Source organism: Barbus barbus, assembly GCF_936440315.1.
Source record: "Barbus barbus genome assembly, chromosome: 22".
In the NCBI taxonomy this organism is placed as follows: Eukaryota; Metazoa; Chordata; class Actinopteri; order Cypriniformes; family Cyprinidae; genus Barbus; species Barbus barbus.
The window spans coordinates 19,622,006-19,645,777 of NC_136750.1; the positions used below are offsets into that span (position 1 = coordinate 19,622,006).

Genomic DNA, 23,772 nt, shown 5'->3' on the forward strand with positions numbered 1-23,772 from the left:
CTCCTCCTCAAGGAGAATAACGTTAGGTTCCGCATCAATTTAGTCGTAAACTATGAATATTTTGTACTTTACCTTTGAAATAAACGTTATTATATATATCAAATAATTATGTAGTCGTTTTATGTTTTAATAGTTCAATACTATTTCTGTTCGTGAAGAAATTACCGTGCCTTGGTCTTCTGTACCGAGTGGGATTGAATTTAGAGACGGACCGATTCCAGTGCATGCGCTGTAATATATAAACAGACATGACAGACACACACTTTTGTCAGTAAGCACAATCATTGGTTTTTACATTATAAACATTTGAATGTTTATTATATAAGTTGTAAACAACCAGAGGGATTGTCAAGCATATCCTTTTAGTTACCCATCGAGCTGATTAGACAGCTATGGAGGTTGAAAACTTCGTTTCCAAGACACTTGAGCTCCTGCAAGAAGAGAGAGAAGCTGAATTAGAAGAAAAACGGTAAATTATACATGCATATCTCTGTTCTACACTTGTTCTTCATTTGTATTTAGATAACTATTCATTTTCATTACCCAAATGTATTCACAACTATGACAAACGTCTTGTTTAATTGTCTATATATTATATTGTTTGTATTGTCAGATCATGGCAGGAGAATTTATCTCCCAAGAGTCTACAGCACAAAGGAGTGTACCTGCTGAAACTTCAGATCGCAAGCCAGCATACTGGCATGTATGGCAGACTCCTGGTAGTTTTTGAACCCAGGAAAAGTATAGGACCCTCAGTTCTGCCCAGCAACACATTTGGACCTGGTGAGACATTCTTATCTATTGAAGTACTTGATTTCATACAATACTGACCAATGAGCCTCTTCACATTTGAATTCAAATAATATTTACTGTCTTTTGTATTCTGTTTCTAGGTGATATTATAGGTTTGTATCAGGCAGAGAGTCAGGGTCAGCCATCTCAGTTGGGTTCAGGTGTGGTGACACGTGCTACTCAAGCATCATTGACGGTGGCTTTTGACGACACACAAGATGGTATAAACTTGGACAGAGATGGACTTTACAATCTAATGAAGCTAGCAAATGATGTGACCTACAGGAGACTCTCAAGGTGTGTGCGTTTATCAGTTCATACAGCTAGTATCATTAAATATTAGTTGTTTTTGTTCTAAAAAAATCTAGTCTCTAATTTTTAGGATTTAAAAAATTAGCTTATTGAAATATGTTCGACATGCACAGGTTTATTCATTAAGTTATGTTTTTACACATGTAATTATGTGATTGTATTTGTGAATTGTATTTGTGATGTATTTCCTACTTGCAGTGCCTTGAAGTCTTTAAACGGATACGGCAGTGGTCCTGCATCTCACCTGATCAGTGTCCTCTTTGGTTACTCAGAACCAGGGATATTATCACATCAGCGTAAGCATATACACGGAGTGGCATATGAAAGGGATCTAAACTACAGCATTGTACAAAACCCTAGCACAATGGGGTCTTAAGTCTGTTCGTATTTCTTTTATTGCAGATGCACTGGAATTTAGCAACACTGGGTTAGATATTTCTCAGAAAGAGGCTGTGTCCTTTGCAATATCTCAAAAAGATGTTGCAATCATACATGGACCACCAGGAACTGGCAAAACCACTACAGTTGTTGAAGTAATCCTGCAGGTAGTAAAACAGGAACAAAAGGTGAGCAAGATGTCAAACTCTTAATTTGGTTAATTAAGTTATAAATTATTTGATGTAGTATAGATGCAGTATTGTGGTGAACATCTAAGTAAATGTTGACAGGTCCTTTGCTGTGCTCCTTCCAATGTGGCTGTTGATAACTTGGTGGAGCGCCTGGCAAAGAGCAAGGTCAAGGTTTTAAGATTGGGTCACCCAGCTCGTCTGCTTGAGTCGATTCAGAAGCACTCGCTGGATGCGGTCCTTGCACACAGTGACAACACCAACATCATTTCTGACATTCGAAAGGACATGGACAAAGCTTTTGTAAGATTTTGACTTATCATAATTGTTTTGAGCTGACTGTTCAAGTGGTACATTTAGGTGGAACAAAAAGTGTTTCAGCCACACTTAAAATTGCTTTAGATGCAATTTATTTCAGAGAACAATATCACAAGCACTTTTATTCCAAATAAAACTTTTCACAAAAATGCTTATTGAAATTAATATTAATAAATATATTGTTAAAACAGTATAAGTATAATATACAGTAAATACTATAATATATAGTATAACAGACTATTTACGTAAGATGCATATACATATCAGTTGCCACTCTATAGCTGCCAATAATATGTCTTAGTAAGATGATATATAAATGCTTAGTTTTATGATCAAAGCTCTGTAGTTTTAATTGTAGGGAGCAAAATATGCAATACAATAATAATTGAGAGATTTGATTCTCACATTTAACATGATTTTTCTAAAAGTGATGTATGCATAATCAAGTAAAGCTAAGTTGCTTCGGTTCAGTAAGTGTCATCTTAAAATATTACCAACAATATAAAAGAAATGTAAAAATGAGTAATTTTACAGCAAAATGACATGTGTACCACAACCAGAAGTGGACCGTTTTATGATTACATTAAAAGGTCTTTTACTTGCCAAAAAAAGTATGAACCATCAGTTAGAGCGAGGGCACATGTGGAAGACTGTGTTCAACAGGTTTATGAGGAAAGTTTTGAACATGTTGATAATTTATAGACCTTATAAATTTGCATATCAAATATGACACAGAAGACTTTATAGTATTCACATATGTTTTGAGGCTTTGTTGTAATAGTCAAAATGTAAAAAATAAATAAACAAATGCATTGACAGAATGAAATGAAGAAGGCTCGAGACAAAGGCCAACGGAGCAATCTGAGACGGGCAATCAGGGAACTGCGGCGAGAGCTAAGGACCAGGGAGGAAACAGCGATCACTCAGATACTGAAAAGAGCCGATGTTATTCTAGCAACTAACACTGGTAAGTAAACCTTTCTTAGCATCAATTTTATTATGCGATATGTTTGTTTGTTTATGCCTGATTTAAACTCCGATATGATTGATTTGTGTAATATAGGAGCCTCTGATGATGGTCCTCTCAAACATCTTCCTAATGATCATTTTGACCTGGTGGTGATAGATGAGTGTGCTCAGGCTCTAGAGAGCAGCTGTTGGATCGCTCTGCTCAAAGCACGCAAGTGCATACTGGCTGGGGATTACAAACAGCTGCCACCAACGATCAAATCACAGAGGTATGAAGGAAAAGGAATATATCTTACGGTTGTGAATTATTTGGTTTATGGTATCTATTCTTGATGAGCACTTATCGTTTTCTTTTCATTATATAACTATTAATATACATGATGTGTTTGGTCAGTATTTCAGATTATTAATGTTTTTTTATTACATGAATTGCATGAATGTTTAGTTGAAATGTACTCTCATAATAATAATACCGGTAAAATGTTATCTATGTAATAAATGTTATTTATATCATTCACAGTGCTGCATCTAAAGGCCTGTCGGTCAGCTTAATGGAGAGGCTGATAAAGAAATACGGAGGCTCAGTGGTTCGAATGTTGACCACTCAGTACCGTATGAATAGTGCCATCATGCAGTGGGCTTCAGAGCAGATGTATGAGGGCAAACTAATCGCACACACTTCTGTGGAGAAACACTTGCTTAGGTATGTAATATAAAATATGTTAAACGTTTCTGAAAAAAAAAAACATTTTAATTTTGCAATGTTGGCCAAGCACTCTGTTTGAGGGGGATTCTATAAGGTTTTTTCAACTGATTGTATTTTTACAGTACCAGTCCAAAGTTTTGGGGTGAATAGCTTATTATTCAGCAAGAATTGATCAAAATGTATCAAAAGTAACAGTAGCAATATTTATAATGTTACAAAAGATTTACATTTTTATTCAAAGGATTTTTTTACTTACTATTCATGAACGACACTTGAAAAAATGTATCACCGTTTCCACTAAAATATTCAACATTGATAACAATAAAAAATGTTTCTTGAGCAGCAAATCGGCATATTAGAAGGATCATGTGACACTGAAGATTGGAGTAATGGTTGCTGAAAAATCAGCTTTGCCACCACAGGAATAAATTACATTTTAAAATATATTAAAATGGAAATAGTTCACAATATTTACTATATTTTTGATCAAATAGATGCATCCTTGGTTAGCATAAGAGGCTTATTTCAAACCCTTACCTTCCCCAAACTTTTGAATTGTAGTGTATATTTTAAGTCCGCTAGCAACCTTTATATAGAGAGAAAGATCAATTTGAAGATAACTGATTGCATCTTGAACAGAGACCTGGCTGGTGTTGCTGATGTTGAGGAAACCAGAGTTCCTCTTCTGCTCATTGACACCTCAGGCTGTGGCCTGAATGAAATGGAGGACACAGATGAGCAGTCCAAAGGAAATCAAGGTTGATATCAACTCCAAACCCAATATTAGTGCTTAATTAAGCTATGAAATGCCTTCTGAATGTTTTTTATTCTCTAATGCTCCACAGGAGAGGTAGATATTGTGGCTCTTCATATAAAGGCTCTTACTGAGGCTGGAGTTCAAGTCAAGGACATTGCGATTATTGCACCCTATAATCTCCAGGTGAGGTACTTTTCAAAGAACTGATGTGTAAAAGAGCACATTTTTATATATGCCTGCAAAGCAATGACTTCACTACTGTTTCAGGATGAATAGCAGTCATGCGATTTTGTCTGTTTAAGGTGGACCTTTTGAGACAGAAACTGTCTCATAAATATGCAGAGCTGGAGATCAAGTCTGTTGATGGCTTCCAGGGCAGAGAGAAGGAGGCAGTGGTGTTGTCATTAGTCAGGTCCAACAGGAAGGGTACGCCAGAGTTTGTGCTTTTAGTAAATTCAGTTTGGCTGACTTAATTATACATTTTTGTCATAATTTATTCACCCTCATGTTATTCCAAACCTGTATGTGAACATACGGAATTATCTCACATATACTCCAAAGGTGAGGTTGGATTTCTTGCCGAAGACAGAAGGATCAATGTGGCTGTGACTCGTGCCAGACGCCAACTTGTGGTAGTGTGTGATTCTCAGACTGTTCGAAACCATGACTTCCTCAAATCCCTAGTGGACTATATGTCTGAACATGGAGAGGTTCGTACTGCCTTTGAGTACCTGGAAGACTGTGTGGCGCAGAATTACATCCGTGACGAAAAAGACAAACAGATCAACAGCAAAGACGCTGCGTCTACAAAACAGAAGCCCAAGAACCAAGGCAAGAAAACAGAACAAGAACAGATGAAAAGTGCAAACAACAAAAGTAGAGGAGTGAATCAGTCCAATGTTCAGATTGACCAACATAAAAACACCAATTCACACCATCCTAAACCCAAAGATGTCGATAAGACACAAAATAAGAAAAAAGAGATAAAGGACCAACTTCTGAACTTTCTGAAAGACCCAAACAAGACAGAGTTACAGTTTCCTTCCACGCTAAATTCTCATGAGCGTATGCTGGTCCATGAGCTCTCTGAAGAAATGGGTTTAAGGCATGAAAGCCAGGGAGAAGGGAAAAACCGTCACATCACTGTGTCCCGGCCCCCGTCAGAACCGGACAAGTCAGTGGAGCCCAAACAACCAGACGTGACTGCATGTACAGCAGCGGAGCTACAAGATGAGTTACAAAAAGGACCCTCAAAGCCAGCTGTTGATCTGAAAAGCCTGCATTTGGAGCGAATGCGCCGAGAACAGGAGAAACGAGAGGAGAAAAAGCTGGAAAAACAACAAAGTGTGAGACGGGAACCGGATCCCAGTGCAAGTAAAAGCCAATCTGTTAAGAAGCCCAAAGGAACTTCTAAAGGTTTGTGTTTTATATCCCAATTTCTGAATTGTTTCAATACTTTCATTCTGTCACACTTCATTGTCAGTATGTGTTTCTTTCATAGGAAACACTAAGATAAAAGCAGGAGCCACAGATATAGCTGCGGGTGCCATGCCAGATGACAGTTTTGATGCTCTAATCGATGCTGTGGTTAAAGCCGACAGCATTTGTGGTTTTGTGAAGTGCAAAGCCAGTGTCCTGACACTAGGGCAGCTCTGCCTCTACTGCAACAGACAGTACTGTCTGAGTCACCATATACCTGAGGTAACTTGCTTTTTGTTTTATATTACAGGTCATGTCATGAAGAACCAAATTTAGCTTTATCTTTTTAAATAAGTCTTCATTATAATATGAACGCAGACTGTAGCTTTCGAAAACATGACTTTACAGAGCAAGCTGGTTAGATGCTGTTATTCATAAACACCAAAACTCAATCTTAAATCTAGATTAAATCAAGGTTTATCTAATAATTCTGTTGCACCAAGCTTTAAACCTCGTTTAAAAATAAGCAGGTTTACATTTAAACCATCATGTTGATCCTGGATTTATTTTATATTTAAAATAGATTAACTTTAATCCTGTTGCATCCGTAACTTTAAACTGAGATTTAAATCCCAATTAGGGATTAATTTAAAATTTACAGGTGAGGAGGTTTAAATAAAATAAAGTGCACCTACAGTTACAATATGTGGCTGAATTAACAAAGACAGAAACAGTGGGTGTGTCGTCAGGTCTCAGAGAGCTGTTTATTATAAATAATAATGAAAATTAAAGCGCACTGAGATGGCAGATTGTGAGGTCGTGGCAGTCTGTAGTAAACTTGCGTCTGCTATCGAGTCCGGGATGTGAATCCGTCACTTATCTCGGTGCATCTCGTACGACAAAGAAAAGAAGACAGGATCGCGGCCGCGCTGAATGAGCTTTATTGCCAGGTATGTTTACACATACGAGGAATTTGTTTTAGTGACAGAAGCTCCACAGTGCAACAGAATGACAGCGACAAGACACAGAAAATAAAAAGAATAATATACAAATATACAAAATAGACAATGTACAAAATAGCAAAAAACACAATATATAATATAGACTATAATATAACTGTACATAATTGTCTATATTATATATTGTTTTTTTTTTGTTTTGTTTTTTGCTATTTTGTACATTGTCTATCTTGTATAGGCCTATTTGTATATTATTCTTTGCCCATATTCATTATTTTAGGATCGGTGGATAAGCACAAACTTAGGAAATGATGATCATTCATTGTAGTTCAGTAAAACATTGGACAAACCCGCAAATCGTTTTATTTTAAAGAACAACTGCGGTGACAAATAATGCTCCATCTGCGTGAACTGGGGTTTTATGTGTGGATAATGGAAATGAAAACCTTAATATTTAAACCTTAAAATTAACTATATATTATTATTATTTTGCATATAGGCCTATTTTAAATGTTTTTGTTTACTAAAACAGCTGTTATTAAATCTGACCAATCAAATCGAGTCAAATATTATTAATGTGTTTGTGCATATTTAAGCAATAAATGTTCATATATTTTCTCTGTAACATTTTAATTTATACATTTATATATAGGCTATGCACAAATTAAATTACTGGTTTTGTGGCTCAATCCTTTAAAAAGAACCAGGAATCACTGTACTGTATTAGACCTACCGATTTTACATTTTTAGTAGGGTCGTTATTATAGTTATTATATCTTTAAATATTTACTATATTAAATATTAATCATAGAGACGGTCTCTTTTACTCATTAAAAGTGCTCACGTATATTGCACAGATTTACAGCTCTGAGTGATTTAATATTGGATAGTTATGCAGGTCTATATGGCTGCAATGATCAAGTGTTAATGAATCTAAATTCATCCCGTACATGCTAACAAAAAATGTCAGAGTGAGGGTTGAAAATAGTCATTAAAATATATTATAAAATAATAAAAAATGTATGATATGACCTTTAAAATGTGTAAGACATTTCAACTAAATATATTTTGATGCAAGATGCGTTTAAATAAAGTATTGTCTTTTTTTAGGTGCACGGATGTGGAGACAAGGCAAAAGCTCAAGCTAGAATGAGAATAAGTAAAGAAGGAGTGCTTTATGCAGGAAGTGGACAGAAGGACAAATCAATGGATCCAAATAAAAAAGCATATCTGCAGAGAAAACTAGACTCTAAACTCAAAGATATGGCATCTCAAAGAAAAACTAAAGCCAAAGACAAAGAGAACTGACATTCTAGGAGACACTAGATCAATCTGATGTTGTTTAATTCAAATGTTACGGTTATTTACTTGAGAAATATGTATAGAAAGATTTCTATGCTTTAAGTGTGGGCTTCACAAACATTTTGGTTATTATGAGGCGAATAAGTTCCTGAATAAGGCTGAGAACAGCTGCTATTTATTATAAATCCACACTGGCATGGTTAAATGGCAAACAAATCACAAAGACCAGCCATATTTAATACTCCCAATTGGCACTGTGACTGAAAAGTGGGTTTCTGAATGACTGGTTGTGCTTAAAATACCCACCCTAATGCTAGTCTGAAATCCCTGTACAAGATTTATGTCTTGCAGAATTATTGTTGGGAGCTTAAGTAGTTGCTCCACTGTGTCTCTCAGTGAGTTGATTATAATTATTGATTATTATGTCATATGTAAATCTCCCAGTTATCTCATAAAGCTCTGGAAAGCACAGGCAGAGCAGAGCTTTGGCTTGGGTCCATTTAATGCTGGATTTAATATATTTAGTCTACATACAGCATGTGCTCATGTAGCTTGGTATATCTGTCCACAAGAGGACATAAGAGACTCAGGTGGCATTGTGAGCTCCGTGGATTCAGTTAGTGGAGGATTTGCATGATGAACACATTAGGAGTGCTTCAGCTGACATTGTTTCTTATAGCTACAACAAGTCATATGGCAAAAAAATTACGTGTAACAACCTTTGACAGTTTGTTCTTTGTGAAATGCTTTTAAATTTCACCTCAAGGCACTTGCAAGATTTTCTTGCAGAATGTCTCACTGAAAACTAAATTAAAAACAAATAAATGTTCTTTTTGTGTTGGTAGGTTGTGGTCTGGTTTAATCGGCTTTACTTGTACAGTGCAAATTGTAAGGTTGTGTCAAAAATGGACTAAGATGTTAACTAAAGGTAATTTATAATTAAAGAATTAATTTATTAATTTAAGAGCATGGTCTGATTGAAACATTTGAGTTAACAGAATTGCAGTATTTGTAATACTGTAAGTACAGTAGTAGTTTCTTTGGCTGTCCTATGTGACTTCCAAATGACTCAGGTAGATGATACTCTGTGCTTGAAATGCTTAGCCCTAAAAATAGCTCTGCAATGTTCTGAATCAGGAATAACCATTTAGCTGAAGTAAATAATTACAAAATGGAAATATCCTTAAAGGAATTTTGCTGTGGGTTTGCATAGTTTCTCGTTTTACAAGAAGTGCTCAGCTAAATTTCAACTAAAGTGTAAAATATATATATATAAAGTGGGTACGGAAAGTATTCAGACCCCCTTAAATTTTTCACTCTTTGTTATATTGCAGCCATTTGCTAAAATCATTTAAGTTAATTTTTTTCCTCATTAATGTACACACAGCGCCCCATATTGACAGAAAAACACAGAATTGTTGACATTTTTGGAGATTTATTAAAAAATAAAAACTGAAATAATCACATGGTCCTAAGTATTCAGACCCTTTGCTCAGTATTTAGTAGAAGCACCCTTTTGATTGAATACAGCCATGAGTCTTTTTGGGAAAGATGCAACAAGTTTTTCACACCTGGATTTGGGGATCCTCTGCCATTCCTCCTTGCAGATCCTCTCCAGTTCTGTCAGGTTGGATGGTAAACGTTGGTGGACAGCCATTTTTAGGTCTCTCCGGAGATGCTCAATTGGGTTTAAGTCAGGGCTCTGGCTGGGCCATTCAAGAACAGTCACGGAGTTGTTGTGAAGCCACTCCTTCGTTATTTTAGCTGTGTGCTTAGGGTCATTGTCTTGTTGGAAGGTAAACCTTCGGCCCAGTCTGAGGTCCTGAGCACTCTGGAGAAGGTTTTCGTCCAGGATATCCCTGTACTTGGCCGCATTCATCTTTCCCTCGATTGCAACCAATCGTCCTGTCCCTGCAGCTGAAAAACACCCCCACAGCATGATGCTGCCACCACCATGCTTCACTGTTGGGACTGTATTGGACAGGTGATGAGCAGTGCCTGGTTTTCTCCACACATACCGCTTAGAATTAAGGCCAAAAAGTTCTACCTTGGTCTCATCAGACCAGAGAATCTTATTTCTCACCATCTTGTGGTCCTTCGGGTGTTTTTTTGTGTCTTGCACTGAGGAGAGGCTTCCGTCGGGCCACTCTGCCATAAAGGGCTGCAGTGATGGTTGACTTTCTACAACTTTCTCCCATCTCCCGACTGCATCTCTGGAGGTCAGCCACAGTGATCTTTGGGTTCTTCTCTCACCAAGGCTCTTCTCCCCCGATAGCTCAGTTTGGCCGGACGGCCAGCTCTAAGAAGGGTTCTGGTCGTCCCAAACGTCATCCATTTAAGGATTATGGATGCCACTGTGCTCTTAGGAACCTTAAGAATTAAAAATTTTTTGTAACCTTGGCCAGATCTGTGCCTTGCCACAATTCTGTCTCTGAGCTCTTCAGGCAGTTCCTTTGACCTCATGATTCTCATTTGCTCTGACATGCACTGTGAGCTGTAAGGTCTTATATAGACAGGTGTGTGGCTTTCCTAATCAAGTCCAGTCAGTATAATCAGACACAACTGGACTCAAATGAAGGTGTAGAACCATCTCAAGGATGATCCGAAGAAATGGACAGCACCTGAGTTAAATATATGAGTGTCACAGCAAAGGGTCTGAATACTTAGGACCATGTGATATTTCAGTTTTTCTTTTTTAATAAATCTGCAAAAATGTCAACAATTCTGTGTTTTTCTGTCAATATGGGGTGCTGTGTGTACATTAATGAGAAAAAAAAAATTTACTTAAATGATTTTAGCAAATGGCTGCAATATAACAAAGAGTGAAAAATGTAAGGGGGTCTGAATACTTTCCGTACCCACTGTATATATATATATATATATATATATATATGTATTGTGCAATGATGCATGGACATAGCATAAAAACTCTTAAATCACTTTATGGTCTAAATAAGAATAACAAATATGAGTATAGTAAGTGAGTGAGTCAACAAATCTGTTTCAACAGATGTAATCACAATTTGATATACTGGCAAAACAGGCAAGCTTCCAAAACTCAAACATAATGTACATTCTAACAATTTATGCTTATTTAAGCGGATAGTACAAAAATACTGTATTACAGCAATGGGAAATGAATAATAATCACCTTTAACAAATAATTGTAAATTAAAAGTCTATATGCAAATTTATTTTGTCTTTTGTCTTTGTATTAATTTTTTTATTTAGCTTTCATTTTGAATGAAATGTGACCTGCACACTTTTTTTGTTTTTTAGAAATTCACAGATAAATTAATGTTTTGTAGTTGTTGCATGTTCAAATTAATGTACTGTTTTTGTGCCCCATACATTAAAATGCACAGATTCTAAGTGTGCTCCCCTCCCAGTGCCAAAATAAGGAAAGATTCACTCAGTAAACCTATCTTTAAATGTGTAAATACTGCCACCATCTGCAGCATCAGAAAAGGAAACCTTTCCTTTATCATAGTCCAGTTCAACTGTAATTATCTGTGGGGGTTTTTTCAGGGTTAGTTGTGTGCGGGGAGAGGTTTGAGCCCAGTAGGATTCCTCATTATTTGAAATTACCCAGAAACCCTCTTTTGGGTTGAGAAAAACTGCACTCTTCCTCTTTATTGACTCTCGTGCCACCCCAACATACCACTCTTTGCTGTATACCACCTCTACATGCCAGCGCTGCTTTCCTGAATCAAAGCCGTTAGCAGCATGTACTGCCATGCGGCTTGTGCAGCGTTCAGGGTTATCAGGAAGCTGCTGTTTTTTCCCATAGCTGATGGTGGTGAGTTCATCTTTGATGATCAGTTAGGGTGTACCGTGTTTGGATCGAAATTGACAGAGGCTGGAAAAATAACAGAAAGCCAAACCTTCTCTCATGATTTTGCATAGGCCTAGCAGTGTAGTCATAACTAATTATTTTACTAAAATTTTAGCAGGTTCTTTATGTATATCAAAAGATTTACTGTAAAGTATCTGTTGTAAATTCTAAATGATATTTACACATTCACGTCTTAAGATGTCAAGTTTGCATACAAGAAAATGGAAAGGAGATTTTAGCTCTATGACAAAAAGATAGTTTCAAAATACTTGAAATATAGTGCAGAAGTCGTATGGACTTGCCCCTGGTCCCAGTTAAAGGAACACTCCTTTAACTGGTATACATATATTTATACCATATATGGGCTAGGTTCCTTTAACTTTTGTAAAGAAAGGGGTAGTTTGGGACAGTTATGCTAATAATTATATTATTATTATTATTATGCAATAAATGTGTCTTATTTGTATATTATTCTTTTATTATCTGTGTCCTGTCCTGTTGCTGTCTTTCTGTTGCACTGTGGAGCTTCTGTCACTACAACAAATTCCTTGTATGTGTAAACATACTTGGCCAATAAAGCTCATTCTGATTCTGATTCTGAAATCATTTTGTGCAACATGTAAGAAATAAAAAGTCATACTAAGTAAATGACAGAAATTGAATTTTTGGGTTAACTCGTGCTATAAAGGACTTGATGTACAATTGTGGACTTACAGTGGTGTACATCTCTTTCCAGTCTTTTCCAGGCCCCATGCTTTAATGATCCAAGGTACTGAAACACATCTATAAATGACTTTTTTGGATATTCTGTTTCATGAGCAGTGTAGCTAACGTTAGTCCTGTAATAAATACATTGTTTATTTTAGTGTGACAACAGAAAACTGACAGAATGCTTAAATTAAAACTGTAAACCATTGTGTACAGTACCGTTTTATTGCCTCCTTACATTCCTGTATGTAGAGAAAAGATACTGGCGTAATTGTAATCATTTGAACAACACTTTTAGTTTGTTTGTTTATTTAATGGAATGCTATGCACAAAACTATCCTAATGCTTGTCACTGAGGTGCATGTTTAGTCAATCATTAGGCATTTAATGCTTTACTTGTCAATCATTTTGTCCGTACATATAGCAGTCCATATATGGGTGACAGACAGCTTGGAGAATTTGATTTTGTAGGATGCAAAAATCACGATTTTTTTTACATCAACAATGGTTTAGGGCTGTTCACACATAACAGATGTTTGCCTTTAAAAAAACGCGAGACAAAGCACTAATGAAAAAGAACATCTTCATTTACCCTTACGTTACCATGATTTACCTTGAGTAAATCCTGAGTTACCTACTCTAAATAGACCATGAGTTACCCTGAGTGGGTTTTACAAGCCTGTTTTCGACTGCACTGATTGGAGTGTTTTTGAAGCTGCTACCACCGATCTGGACGAACTCACAGAGACTGTAACAGCCAATATTAGTTTCTGTGAGGATATATGCATTCCTATCAGGATGTATTTAACATTCAACAATAAGCCAAGGTTTACAGCAAAACTCAGACATCTTCGTCAGGCCAAAGAGGATGCCTACAGAAATGGGGACAGAGTCTTGTACAATCAGACCAGGAACACACTGAATAAGCAGATTAGAGTGGCAAAAAATACCTACGCTAAAAAGTTGGAAGATCAGTTCACTTCCAATGACTCAGCTTCAGTGTGGAAACGTCTGAAAGCCATCAACAACTACAAGACACCATCCCTCGGCACTGAGGCGAATCAACAACTTGCAGAAGACCTGAATGAGTTTTATTGTAGATTTGGAAACCCCCACACCCATGCTGACCACCTCTCTACACAACTGTTAACACCTCCTGTAACCCCTGTCTCCCCCACTCCTGCACTTCAGATCAGTGAAGAAGATGTGCGCCAGGTCTTCAGAAAGAACAAGAGAAGAAAGGCACCAGGCCCAGATGGTGTCACACCAGCCTGTCTGAAAACCTGTGCTGACCAGCTGGCCCCCATCTTTTCACAGATCTTCAATAGATCTCTGGAGTTGTGTGAAGTCCCATCCTGCTTCAAATGCTCCACCATTATCCCCGTTCCAAAGAAACCCAAGATAACAGGACTTAACGACTACAGACCTGTGGCACTAACGTCTGTCGTCATGAAGTCATTTGAAAGACTGGTTTTGGCTTGTCTGAAGGACATCACTGGACCCCCTGTAGTTTGCTTACCGAGCAAACAGGTCCGTGTATCATGCAGTCAGCATGGGACTGCACTTCAACCTGCAGCATCTGGACAAATCAGGGACTTACAGTATGTGTAGATCCTGTTTGTGGACTTAATTTCGGCCTTCAACACCATCATTCCAACACTCCTCTGGACCAAACTAACCCAGCTCTCTGTCCCTAGCTCTATCTGTCAATGGATCACCAGCTTACTAACAGATAGGCAACAGCTAGTGAGACTGGGGAAATTCATGTCAAACAGCCGCTCCACCAACACTGGTGCCCCTCAGTGATGTGTTCTCTCCCCACTGCTCTTCTCCCTGTACACCAATGACTACACATCTAAAGACCACTCTATCAAGCTCCTGAAGTTCGTAGATGACACTACAGTCATGGGACTCATCCAGGATGGTGACGAGTCTGCTTACAGACAGGAGGTAGAGCAGCTGGCTGTCTGGTGCAGTCACAACAACCTGGAGCTGAACAGGCTCAAAACAGTGGAAATGACCATGGACTTCAGGAGAAACCCCCCTGCACTCTCCCCTCTCACCATCATAGACAGCACTGTGGCTGCAGTGGAGACATTCAAGTTCCTGGGATCCATCATCTCTCAGGACCTGAAGTGGGACACTCATATCGACTGTAAAAAAGGCCCAACAAAGGTTGTACTTCCTTCACCAGCTGAGGAAGTTTAACCTGCCACAGGAGCTGCTGAAACAGTTCTACTCAGCCATCGAGTCTGTCCTGTGCACATCAATAACTGTCTGGTTTGGTTCAGCTACAAAATCAGACATCAGAAGACTACAGAGAATAGTTCGGACTGCTGAACGGATTATTGGTGCTCCCCTGCCCACCCTCCAAGAAATGTATACATCCAGAGTGAGGAAAAGGGCTCAGAAAATCACTCTGGATCCCTCACATCCAAGTTATCCCCTTTTTTAACTTTTGCCATCTGGCCGGTGCTACAGAGCCCCAAATATGAGGACAGCCAGGCACAAGAACAGTTTCTTCCCCCAGGCAATCTACCTTATGAACAGTTAAATGTTCCTAGCACATCCCTGCATCTCATTCTATTCTATTCCATTCTATCATCTATAGCACAACTGTACATACAATTTATTTATTTAGAATTTGTCTATTTATATGTACATATGTATTTTTTATTCTCATTTTTTATTGTCTGTGTGTTGTTGTCTCTGTGTACTGGAAGCTTATGTCACTAAAACAAATTCTTTCGGCGGCACAGAGGACATTGCAGTGTTCCCATATGGTCCCAGTGTGTCTGAATGCAGGTTTTGCAGAAGCTATGTTTGCAACTCAGTATGACGGCGATATCGAAAACCTCACAGCACACAGGGCACTGTAGATCCTCCATAGTGAAAGAACATTCTTGAGCCATCGGTGCTGAATTTGCAAATCCAAAAGTCTTTCTCAGGTGTTTAAACAAAACACCTAACTTGCAAGCTGAAAGTAAAGTGCAGTGCGACTGGAATAGACCGGTTTGACCTGATTTTCAAACTTTTAAAAAGTGACTCCTCTAAAAAGTCAGAAATGTCACTGTGTTACTCTGAGGAGGACTTTTGTTCATGATGAGTCATGCCGTGGTTTAATTAAAAAGACATAATTCATCAGAAAACAAGCTGCAAAAAAATGATTTTATTGAATATTTACTAGAAAAAGTCCATTGTATATATTTATATACAGGACTTCTCTTAATTAAACAATGTGTTCAGTCTCATTTTCAGAAGATTCTGTTGCATAAACATGCAAGTATTGAGAGGGACAAATGTAGAGAGGTAGTTATGACCTGCTGTCAACTAGGATGTGAACCAGCTTTATACAGCATGCAGTTAGTAAACAGGGAGATGAGCTTAGAATAGAAGGACAAAGTTACTATAAAAATGAAAGTAAGGTAAAAGAGAAATAAATAAGCAGCAGTTTTACATATTGCTCCCATATATTCATAAGTTAAACAATTAGAAATCTCCATGTCATTTTGTTTTATTATTTATTTCCAAGAATAAGCCTGATCACATCCAGCATTAAACATTGTGAACTCTTTCATTGCAAATGCTTATGCTTGTGGCGAGAGCTATAACAAAATGTATAATATTTTGTCTGGCCAGAGGAGAATGACACTATTTCGACAAACTATTTCCCCGTCTAAATACTGTAAAGCTGATATAAAGCCACCCAGCTTTATATCAAGCCGATGTAAAGCTGCTTTGACACAATTTGCATTGTTAAAAGCACTATACAAATAATAGTGACTTGACTATATTTTATAAAATGTCTTTGGATGGGTTTTATTTGTATTTTATTATTTAGTTATGGAATAATTAAAGTGGCAAAAAGAAGATCCACTTACAAAGGTAGGAGTCATAAGAAACATGCACAAGACCTCAGATTATATCTGAAGTCCTTACAAAATAAATGAGAAGTCAATTTAGCAGTTTTAAAAAGTTTAGAGAATTGTTAGTTAATCATTAACAAAATATGAATATTCATGAGATGATCAAAGATGATGATTAAAAAATATATGAAAATCTATGTTGATAGATGTTAAATTGATCATACATATGGCAATTTGATTATATTTATTTTTACATTTTATATTATATTTATCAAATTAAATGAAAGTGCCCACAAAGAAATAAGGATACAAATTTTGGGCCATTCTGATTAGCATACTCAAATACTTTAGTGCTATAAATGTTGGAAAAGGTATTTTTGTTGCATATGCACATTTGTGAACCTGAAGATTTTAAGAAAATAAAGGAGATTAATCCTAAGGTTTTAAAGCTGATATCAGCAAACTATACTTCTAACTGCACATACTATAAATCAAAAAAGAAAATATTTTTCACATTTTGTTGATTCAACATAAAAGAAATAAATTCAGTTGTTATCAGAAACGTAGTAATGTTGTGTGTACTGTATAAGATTCTTATTAAAATACATAAATAATTGTCAAATAAATAATTAACAAAATGCATAATTGGTCAAGTTAATAAATTGAACACATGCCCCTGTTACTTCAGAATATTACAGTTCACTAACAAGAGGCAGTTAGAGACATTTGAGTTTACTACAAGCTCAAAACAAACCTCAAACAAACTCAAACAGAACAGCATCTCTCAGCATCTTATACCGCTGACAGAGAACAACTTCATCTTTTTAAAATGACATAGATTGTAGCATTCATGAATTATTTACACAATCTAAAGAAATTGATTTGAGCTTGAAACTTGATTGAAAATCACTTAGAAAGTTATAAATATACATGTTCTGTTCAGCTGTGATAATAGAGCAATAATGTCCATTAGGAAACCATGTGATATGCAAAGCTCTCACCTTGTTGATGAATATCCTCACTGACAGGATAGCAATGCTGCATGGTCCAATCAAAACTGTTTTTAATGTTTCTGTCTTAAACCAATACAGTATTATAAGGTCAGTTCAGAGAAAATATCTGCTGTCTTTCATGACGTCTCTGTGTTGAACTATTAATCCATGTCCTTTCATTTCCACATTATTCCCAGTTGCCATAAAGACAGGATGGAAACCCTCCTTTTGTCCAGTTAGAAAGCTTCCTGAAAGAAGGCTCTGGAACTTCTGCTCCCAGACGGGTCACTGTGATGGGATTCAGCCATTTTGTCCAAGGCAGGAGTGCAATCTCATACAAAACCCAGCTTCATTGACGAACGATGGCATTTTGGGCAGCCCTTTGTGCCGTTTGTCTGCAGACACCTGCGTGTGTGAAAAGAACATAGTGAGCGAGATAGATAGCTGGTGGCTACAGAGAATAATAAACACACAAAAACATACTTGAGGTGGAAAATGTGAGAGCAGGGCAAAGCCTGCAGCTGCTGGTTCTTCTCTCCAATAGACTCTCCACACATGCCACAGTAGAGCTCTAGCTCTTCCACACACTGCAGGAACTTCACCACCTGCTCTCTCAACTCATCCTGCTGCTCCTTGCAGCGGTAGATGCCTTCACACAGACTGTGCACCTTCAGTATACACAGCTGGAAGAGAAATGCACAGAGATACTCAAATAGAACGCTAATGCTAATACTATTAGAGAACATCTTCTAAATGTAATCTGATGTCATTAAAGCTCCACTGCTTCAGAAGCAGTGTTGAAAATGAGATGTTTGTCTCTTATTCTAAAACACATGCATCACCTTGTTTCCAATCGCCTCGGCCAGATCATGCGCTCTTTGCAATGAGTCCAAAGCCTGTGACAGTATTCAAATTAAAAATAAATAATTATAAACCAATGCCATTTAATATATATAAAATCTGTTGATCACAAATGTTCATCTAGACGATAAAGAAAATAAAGTTTTCAAAAGGGGCTTTCATAGCGATGCAATAGAAGAGCCATTGTGGGTTCCCCAAAGAACCTTTCTTTGAATAGTTCTTAAACCAGCCATTTTCTTTTTCTTAGTGTGAAGAATATTTTTATTGTTTAATAGAAAGGTTCAAGGTTAAAGCTTCTTCATTCAACGACAGATGCCAATAAAGAATCTTTATTTTTAGGCAAACTACACAATCAAATCAGTTTCCTGACCTTATCGTATTCTTTCTGCAGAATCCAGCACTTCCCTACACCTACGTAGATGGATGCTTGTCCAAGGCGGTTGCCGATCTCTGACATTATGCACATGGAGGACTCGTAGCGAGGGAATGCTTTCTGTATTGAAGGTGAGCACACAAAAAAAGCATTATTGCTATAAGCAACACTTATGACACTCTTGGTTGACTATTTTGCAATAGAACTCCATAATTAATCGAAAAATAATCTTGATTATGGCTGTCGCAATTAATTTAATTAATGTCGAGTACATAATGCATATTTTGTTTTTGCACTATTGAACATTGTAGCTAATTACAAACAGCTTGTTTCAAACGTGTAATAAGAAATAATTGACAATTATGAGTTTGGTCATAACTGTGAAGCACTATTCTGCAACAATGTGCAAGTGAAACAGTGAAAAGAATTGTACAACAGTTATGTGCTAAATGCACTAGTAATAGCAATATCCTAAAAAAAAAAAAAAAAAGCAGTAGAACTTACATCAACATCTTTCTGACAGCGATGAATATCAGCAAAGTTAAGCAGACACAATGCCTGAAGGGGCCGATCTCCATGCTGCAGTGCAATCTTCATTGATTCCTGAGAGACATAAGATCATTTCCAATGTTAAGGAAACATGTACGTGTTGTCCTGTCCTCCACAGCAAACATTTCTTTTAAATTGTAATAATATTTCACAATATTTTTGATAAAATAAATGCAGCCTTGATGAGAAAAAGAGGGTTCTTTAAAAAAATCTTAATTATTCCAAAGTTTTGGCCGGTAGTGTATGAGCCACCAACCCCCCTTCATACAAAATACAAAACTGAGAAGTTGCGCAACAGCTGGAACATGGCCTGCATTAATCTGTGCTGTTAGACGTCTGTAAATCACACTTGCAAACAGCACATTGTGAAGCTCACAGTCCAAAGCAATGACTAGCTGTGATATTTCTCTCCTCGTCATTAGCGAGGAGCTAAGGGTAAGCTCTGCTCTTCATTAACACTCCTCCTACATTTCACTGCTGGTTATACTCTGTATAATTGTGTATGCGACAAAAAAAAAAAAAAAAAAATCTTGAATCCTCTCAGACGGCACCTCAGCAGGATGGCCTCCGGACTGGCGTATTTTTATCAGCCATAGTAAAGGGGGCTGGTCAAGGGGGCTAGCACAATTTGTCCTACAAATAACTGCACCTGTCAGTTGTGCTGTGGCCCGAGCAGCAGACAGAGGCCAGGGTTACACCAAGGGGACAAATATGATCAACATGCGGCATCCTGTGGGATTAAGGTGATGCTACCTTAAATTTGTCCAGGTGGCCATTGCCACAAGCTGTTTCCACATAAAGATTGCCTTATTTGTTTTTGGTGCACCTACTTTAGTCATTTAAAAATGGTTGATGTATCATAAATAGATGTTTGTACCTCACAGCATTCCATTGCATCTGCTAAGCGCATCAGCTTCCTGTAGGCCATCGACATATGGTACTGGCTCATGGCACGGTACTTGAGACTCCAGCCCTTACCATAGTCATTCACAAGTTCAGCTGCTTTGCAAGGAAAGAAGAGTGCTTTCTCATAATCCTGCAACAGTGCAAAATATGCAGATATGACACTTATTAGAAGCATAAAACAAACTGCACATAAAGCATAGAAACTCATATTATGTATGGTCTTTAAAGAATGTTGATACAAAACAGCAACTAAATATTAGAAAAAATTTCCACAAATTACTCAACAAAGTCTGACTGATGCATTTACTGGTATGATATTTCAAGTCAAAGCATAAATGCATAGTTTAAACAATTAAAATTGAATACATATGAATATGAAAGAGTATGTAAATGAGAATGCTCAAAGCAACCAACCACTCAAAGTTGATCATTTCCCCAGTGGCAGGGAGATATAGATCTGCTAAAGCTAAAAGAGGCTGTCTTATTATTGCCCCTGGTAGTGCTGACATTCTCTGCATGCCTCTCCATCATATACTTATTACAGCAGGCCTTCCTGGGAATCCAGGGGATTTGCTCTCTTAAAATTTCTGGTGTCAAGGTGAGTACAAATGCCTATATCTAGCCATTGAATACATTGTACATAACATGTAGGCAGTTTGTTAGTCATGTAAAAACTGCTTTACTCTGTCACTTAAATGGAACTTAAAATGACTACAAGCCAAAGGGACATTAAACAAATACTTTGTATACAGTATACAATGACTTTGACAGATACTTTGTGTTTACTTCAGCAAATATATATACACTACAGTTAAAATGTTTGGGGTCAGAAAGTTTTTTTTAAATAAATGAATACTTTTATTCAGCAAGGATGCATTAAATTGATCAAAAGTCACAGTAAAGTACGGAGACCCTAAGAGCTCATGGTGGTGGAAAGATTTCAGGGTGGTGAAAAAAATTCGGGGTGGGGGGAAAAAATATTTTTCAAATCTTTTGCGTTCCCTCGCAAAACTTTGCGTTCTCTCGCAAAGATGTTTTGCGAGAGAACGCAAAAGATTTTAAAAATATTTTTTACTCCCACCCCGAAATCTTTCCACCACCATGAGCTCTTAGGGGCTCCGTACAATAGTGATCACTAAATCAGAATATTAGAATGGTTTCCGAAGGATCATGTGACACTGAAGACTGGAGTAATGGCTGCTGAAATTCAGCTTTGCCATCACAGGAATAAATCAAATATACTGAAATGGAAAGCAGTTGACGAGAAACCTTTTAATCAAATAAATGCAACCATGACACTTTAGAAAGAGCCTTCTTTCTAAAACATGTAAAAATCTTACCCGAACCCAGACTTTTGAATGCTAGTACCAGCATACTGCTAGATCTCATGATCTTAAAAACTGATATAAAAAGCTAGTTTTTTTAAATAAATGTAAATTGTGCAAATTATTTTTCATTTAAAACTATTTATATGAATTTAGTTTTAATTTTGATTTGATAGTGAAGGAAAAGTAGCCAACAAGTGCCCAGGATACTTACATTTTTACATTTACATTTATTCATTTAGCTGACGCTTTTATCCAAAGCGACTTACAATTGCTATATATGTCAGAGGTCGCACGCCTCTGGAGCAACTAGGGGTTAAGTGTCTTTGCTCAGGGACACATTGGTGTCTCACAGTGGATTCGAACCCGGGTCTCTCACACCAAAGGCATGTGTCTTATCCACTGCGCCATCACCACCCATACTTGTGATCTCCTCCTCTACCGTTTAAAAAGCATCCTAAAATGCACCTAATGAAGTTGGTTAAGAGAATGGGTGTACAGAGATCTAGACAGAGTTGTGACAGATTTTAAAGAAGCTTAAGTATAAGATTTTTTATGTTATTTATTTGGTGTGATGACTTTACTATTATTGTAATAGTAATTGTGTAATAGTAATGAATAGGTGTGCCACAAGCAAAAAAAAGGAGTGGTGTCGAGCCCAAATTACATGCGTATGTATTGTTCTCAAAACTTAAATAGGTTTTAATAGTCATACCTTAAGCTGGATGTAGAAGTTGCCCAAACTGCAACAGACCCGGCACTCCAGCATCTTGTCATCGTTGTTGTGAGCATATCGCAAGGCCTTCTCATAGCTCACTAAGGCCTTTTGGAAAACGCTGAGGCCCAGATAGGCATTGCCCATGCTCAAACACACTTGCCCGTTGAGCTGCAGGCTTACAGTGGTGCCCTGCATGTTTAAGCAGGTCTCACAATATGAGACCGTCTTCTGGAATTCACAAAGCTTCTCATTGCTACGTGCCAGGTTCAGGTAGCCCTCAGTCAGATAGTCCGGATCCTCCATCTCTCTGGCTGTGTTTATCTGAGCTAGGGAGTACTAACGGATGGTTGCATACACATGGGGACAGAAAACAATAGAAATGAGTTGATAAAACTATTTCAGAGAAATCTTAAACTATATATAGTTAGCATTCAACTGACTACTGCTAAAATTGTCTTCATACCACAATAGATATCAAGCATACTTTATTATTATTATGTGAGAGCTACAGTTGTTTGAACACAGAGTGCAAATGAAGCCTTTGCTGAACTTGGGAAAGCAGGTCCCTCTGCAAGGAGGTTTATGTCAACAAGATGCTCGGTGCTGAGGATCATATTGCATGCGGCTCTCCTTACCCTCCATGTAACTATGGAAGTTACATATTATATGCATGTTCCGCATTATTCAAATTGGTATGTATTTCAGTATGTCAGAAATCTTCGTCACTGAGGTTACAGACAAATTAGTGCAAATCATATATAGCAGATATCAAACTTTAAAGGGACAGTTCATTTACTCAACGTGTTTTAAACCTCTATGACTGACTGATTCTTCTGTGGAACACAAAAAAGTCAGTGGAGTCCAATGTTGAACCCCAGTGACTTTCATTATATGGACAAACAGTTTTTCAGTTTTCAAAATTGTCATAATTTGTTTTCCGCAGAGGAATTCAAGTCATACAAGTATGGAACAACATAAAAATTATCTTTTAACAGTTAACTCCACGTCAGTTGATGGTGGAGCAGGAGTATGACTGCATAAGTGGCTCTTACCTGTAGCATCTCCTTGTATTTCCCCATTTCCGAATGTGCTGTGATCAGACAACCTAAAACTCGAAACTTCCCCCCAGGATCAGATGTCTTCCTTAACACTTTCATCCAGACATATAAAGCCTTTTCTGTGTCATTTGACTGATAAAGCTTCAGTCCCTTCTCAATCTGCTGTTTGGTTTGGTCCTGACCCATTTCTACTACAAAGTCCCTCATAAAAATAACCATCTGTTTGGCTCTTCGGCCCACTGGGGAAGCGCAAGCGTACAGGTTTTTTGTCTTTCACTGTCAACGCACCAAAACAAAAGACGTGTTAGCAAAAATCCACCCCGGAGAACTGCACCCACTTGTGTCACTGATCCACAACTCTCAGCTTTGGGTGCAAAGAGATATTGAAGAAACTGGATCCACAGCTTGCAAGGACTTCAGAGTCCAGATCTCCATTGCTCATCACTTTGAAGAATCACAAAATCATGATCTCTTGACATTA

At 37.5% G+C, this 23,772-nt stretch overlaps 2 protein-coding genes and 1 pseudogene across 4 annotated transcripts; 1 reads left to right on the forward strand and 2 right to left on the reverse strand.

The window, feature by feature from the left end:
- The first annotated feature begins 181 nt into the window (after positions 1-181).
- On the forward strand, positions 182-8,944 carry LOC306888551 (DNA-binding protein SMUBP-2-like). The gene is made up of 15 exons (XM_079446924.1): positions 182-469; positions 614-783; positions 894-1,089; positions 1,303-1,400; positions 1,507-1,670; positions 1,773-1,973; positions 2,808-2,955; positions 3,052-3,226; positions 3,478-3,660; positions 4,303-4,421; positions 4,509-4,603; positions 4,723-4,846; positions 4,982-5,836; positions 5,922-6,121; positions 7,909-8,944. The coding sequence occupies exons 1-15, from the start codon at positions 393-395 to the stop codon at positions 8,104-8,106; spliced, it is 3,003 nt and encodes a 1,000-aa protein (XP_079303050.1). The 5' UTR covers positions 182-392; the 3' UTR covers positions 8,107-8,944.
- A 2,480-nt stretch (positions 8,945-11,424) lies between these two features.
- Positions 11,425-15,555, reverse strand: LOC306888674 (zinc-binding protein A33-like; annotated as a pseudogene). Its single transcript has 2 exons — positions 15,474-15,555; positions 11,425-11,909 (listed from the first exon to the last, which is right to left on the reverse strand). The product of its transcript is annotated as a zinc-binding protein A33-like (transcript).
- A 2,278-nt stretch (positions 15,556-17,833) lies between these two features.
- rapsn (receptor-associated protein of the synapse, 43kD) lies at positions 17,834-23,510 on the reverse strand (the record flags this gene model as incomplete). 2 transcript variants are annotated; one of them, XM_079446929.1, is made up of 8 exons in its annotated part: positions 17,834-17,906; positions 17,985-18,184; positions 18,344-18,397; positions 18,733-18,855; positions 19,240-19,338; positions 20,162-20,320; positions 22,231-22,569; positions 23,286-23,510. In XM_079446929.1, 8 exons carry the CDS (start codon positions 23,508-23,510, stop codon positions 17,834-17,836), a joined length of 1,272 nt encoding a protein of 423 aa, XP_079303055.1. The 2 variants fall into 2 exon arrangements, with proteins under 2 accessions (XP_079303055.1, XP_079303056.1); XM_079446930.1 differs by lacking the exons at positions 18,344-18,397; positions 18,733-18,855 and having other exon boundaries at positions 23,286-23,477.
- Between the last annotated feature and the right edge of the window lie 262 nt (positions 23,511-23,772).

What these genes read in the sequence shown, in the direction of transcription:
- LOC306888551 (XM_079446924.1), top strand. Translation starts at nt 393, where the DNA reads ATGGAGGTTGAAAACTTCGTTTCCAAGACACTTGAGCTCCTGCAAGAA. An exon ending in AGGACATGGACAAAGCTTTT is followed by an intron (nt 1,974 to 2,807) that starts GTAAGATTTTGA and finishes ATGCATTGACAG; the next exon opens with AATGAAATGAAGAAGGCTCG. An exon ending in TTGCACCCTATAATCTCCAG is followed by an intron (nt 4,604 to 4,722) that starts GTGAGGTACTTT and finishes TGTCTGTTTAAG; the next exon opens with GTGGACCTTTTGAGACAGAA.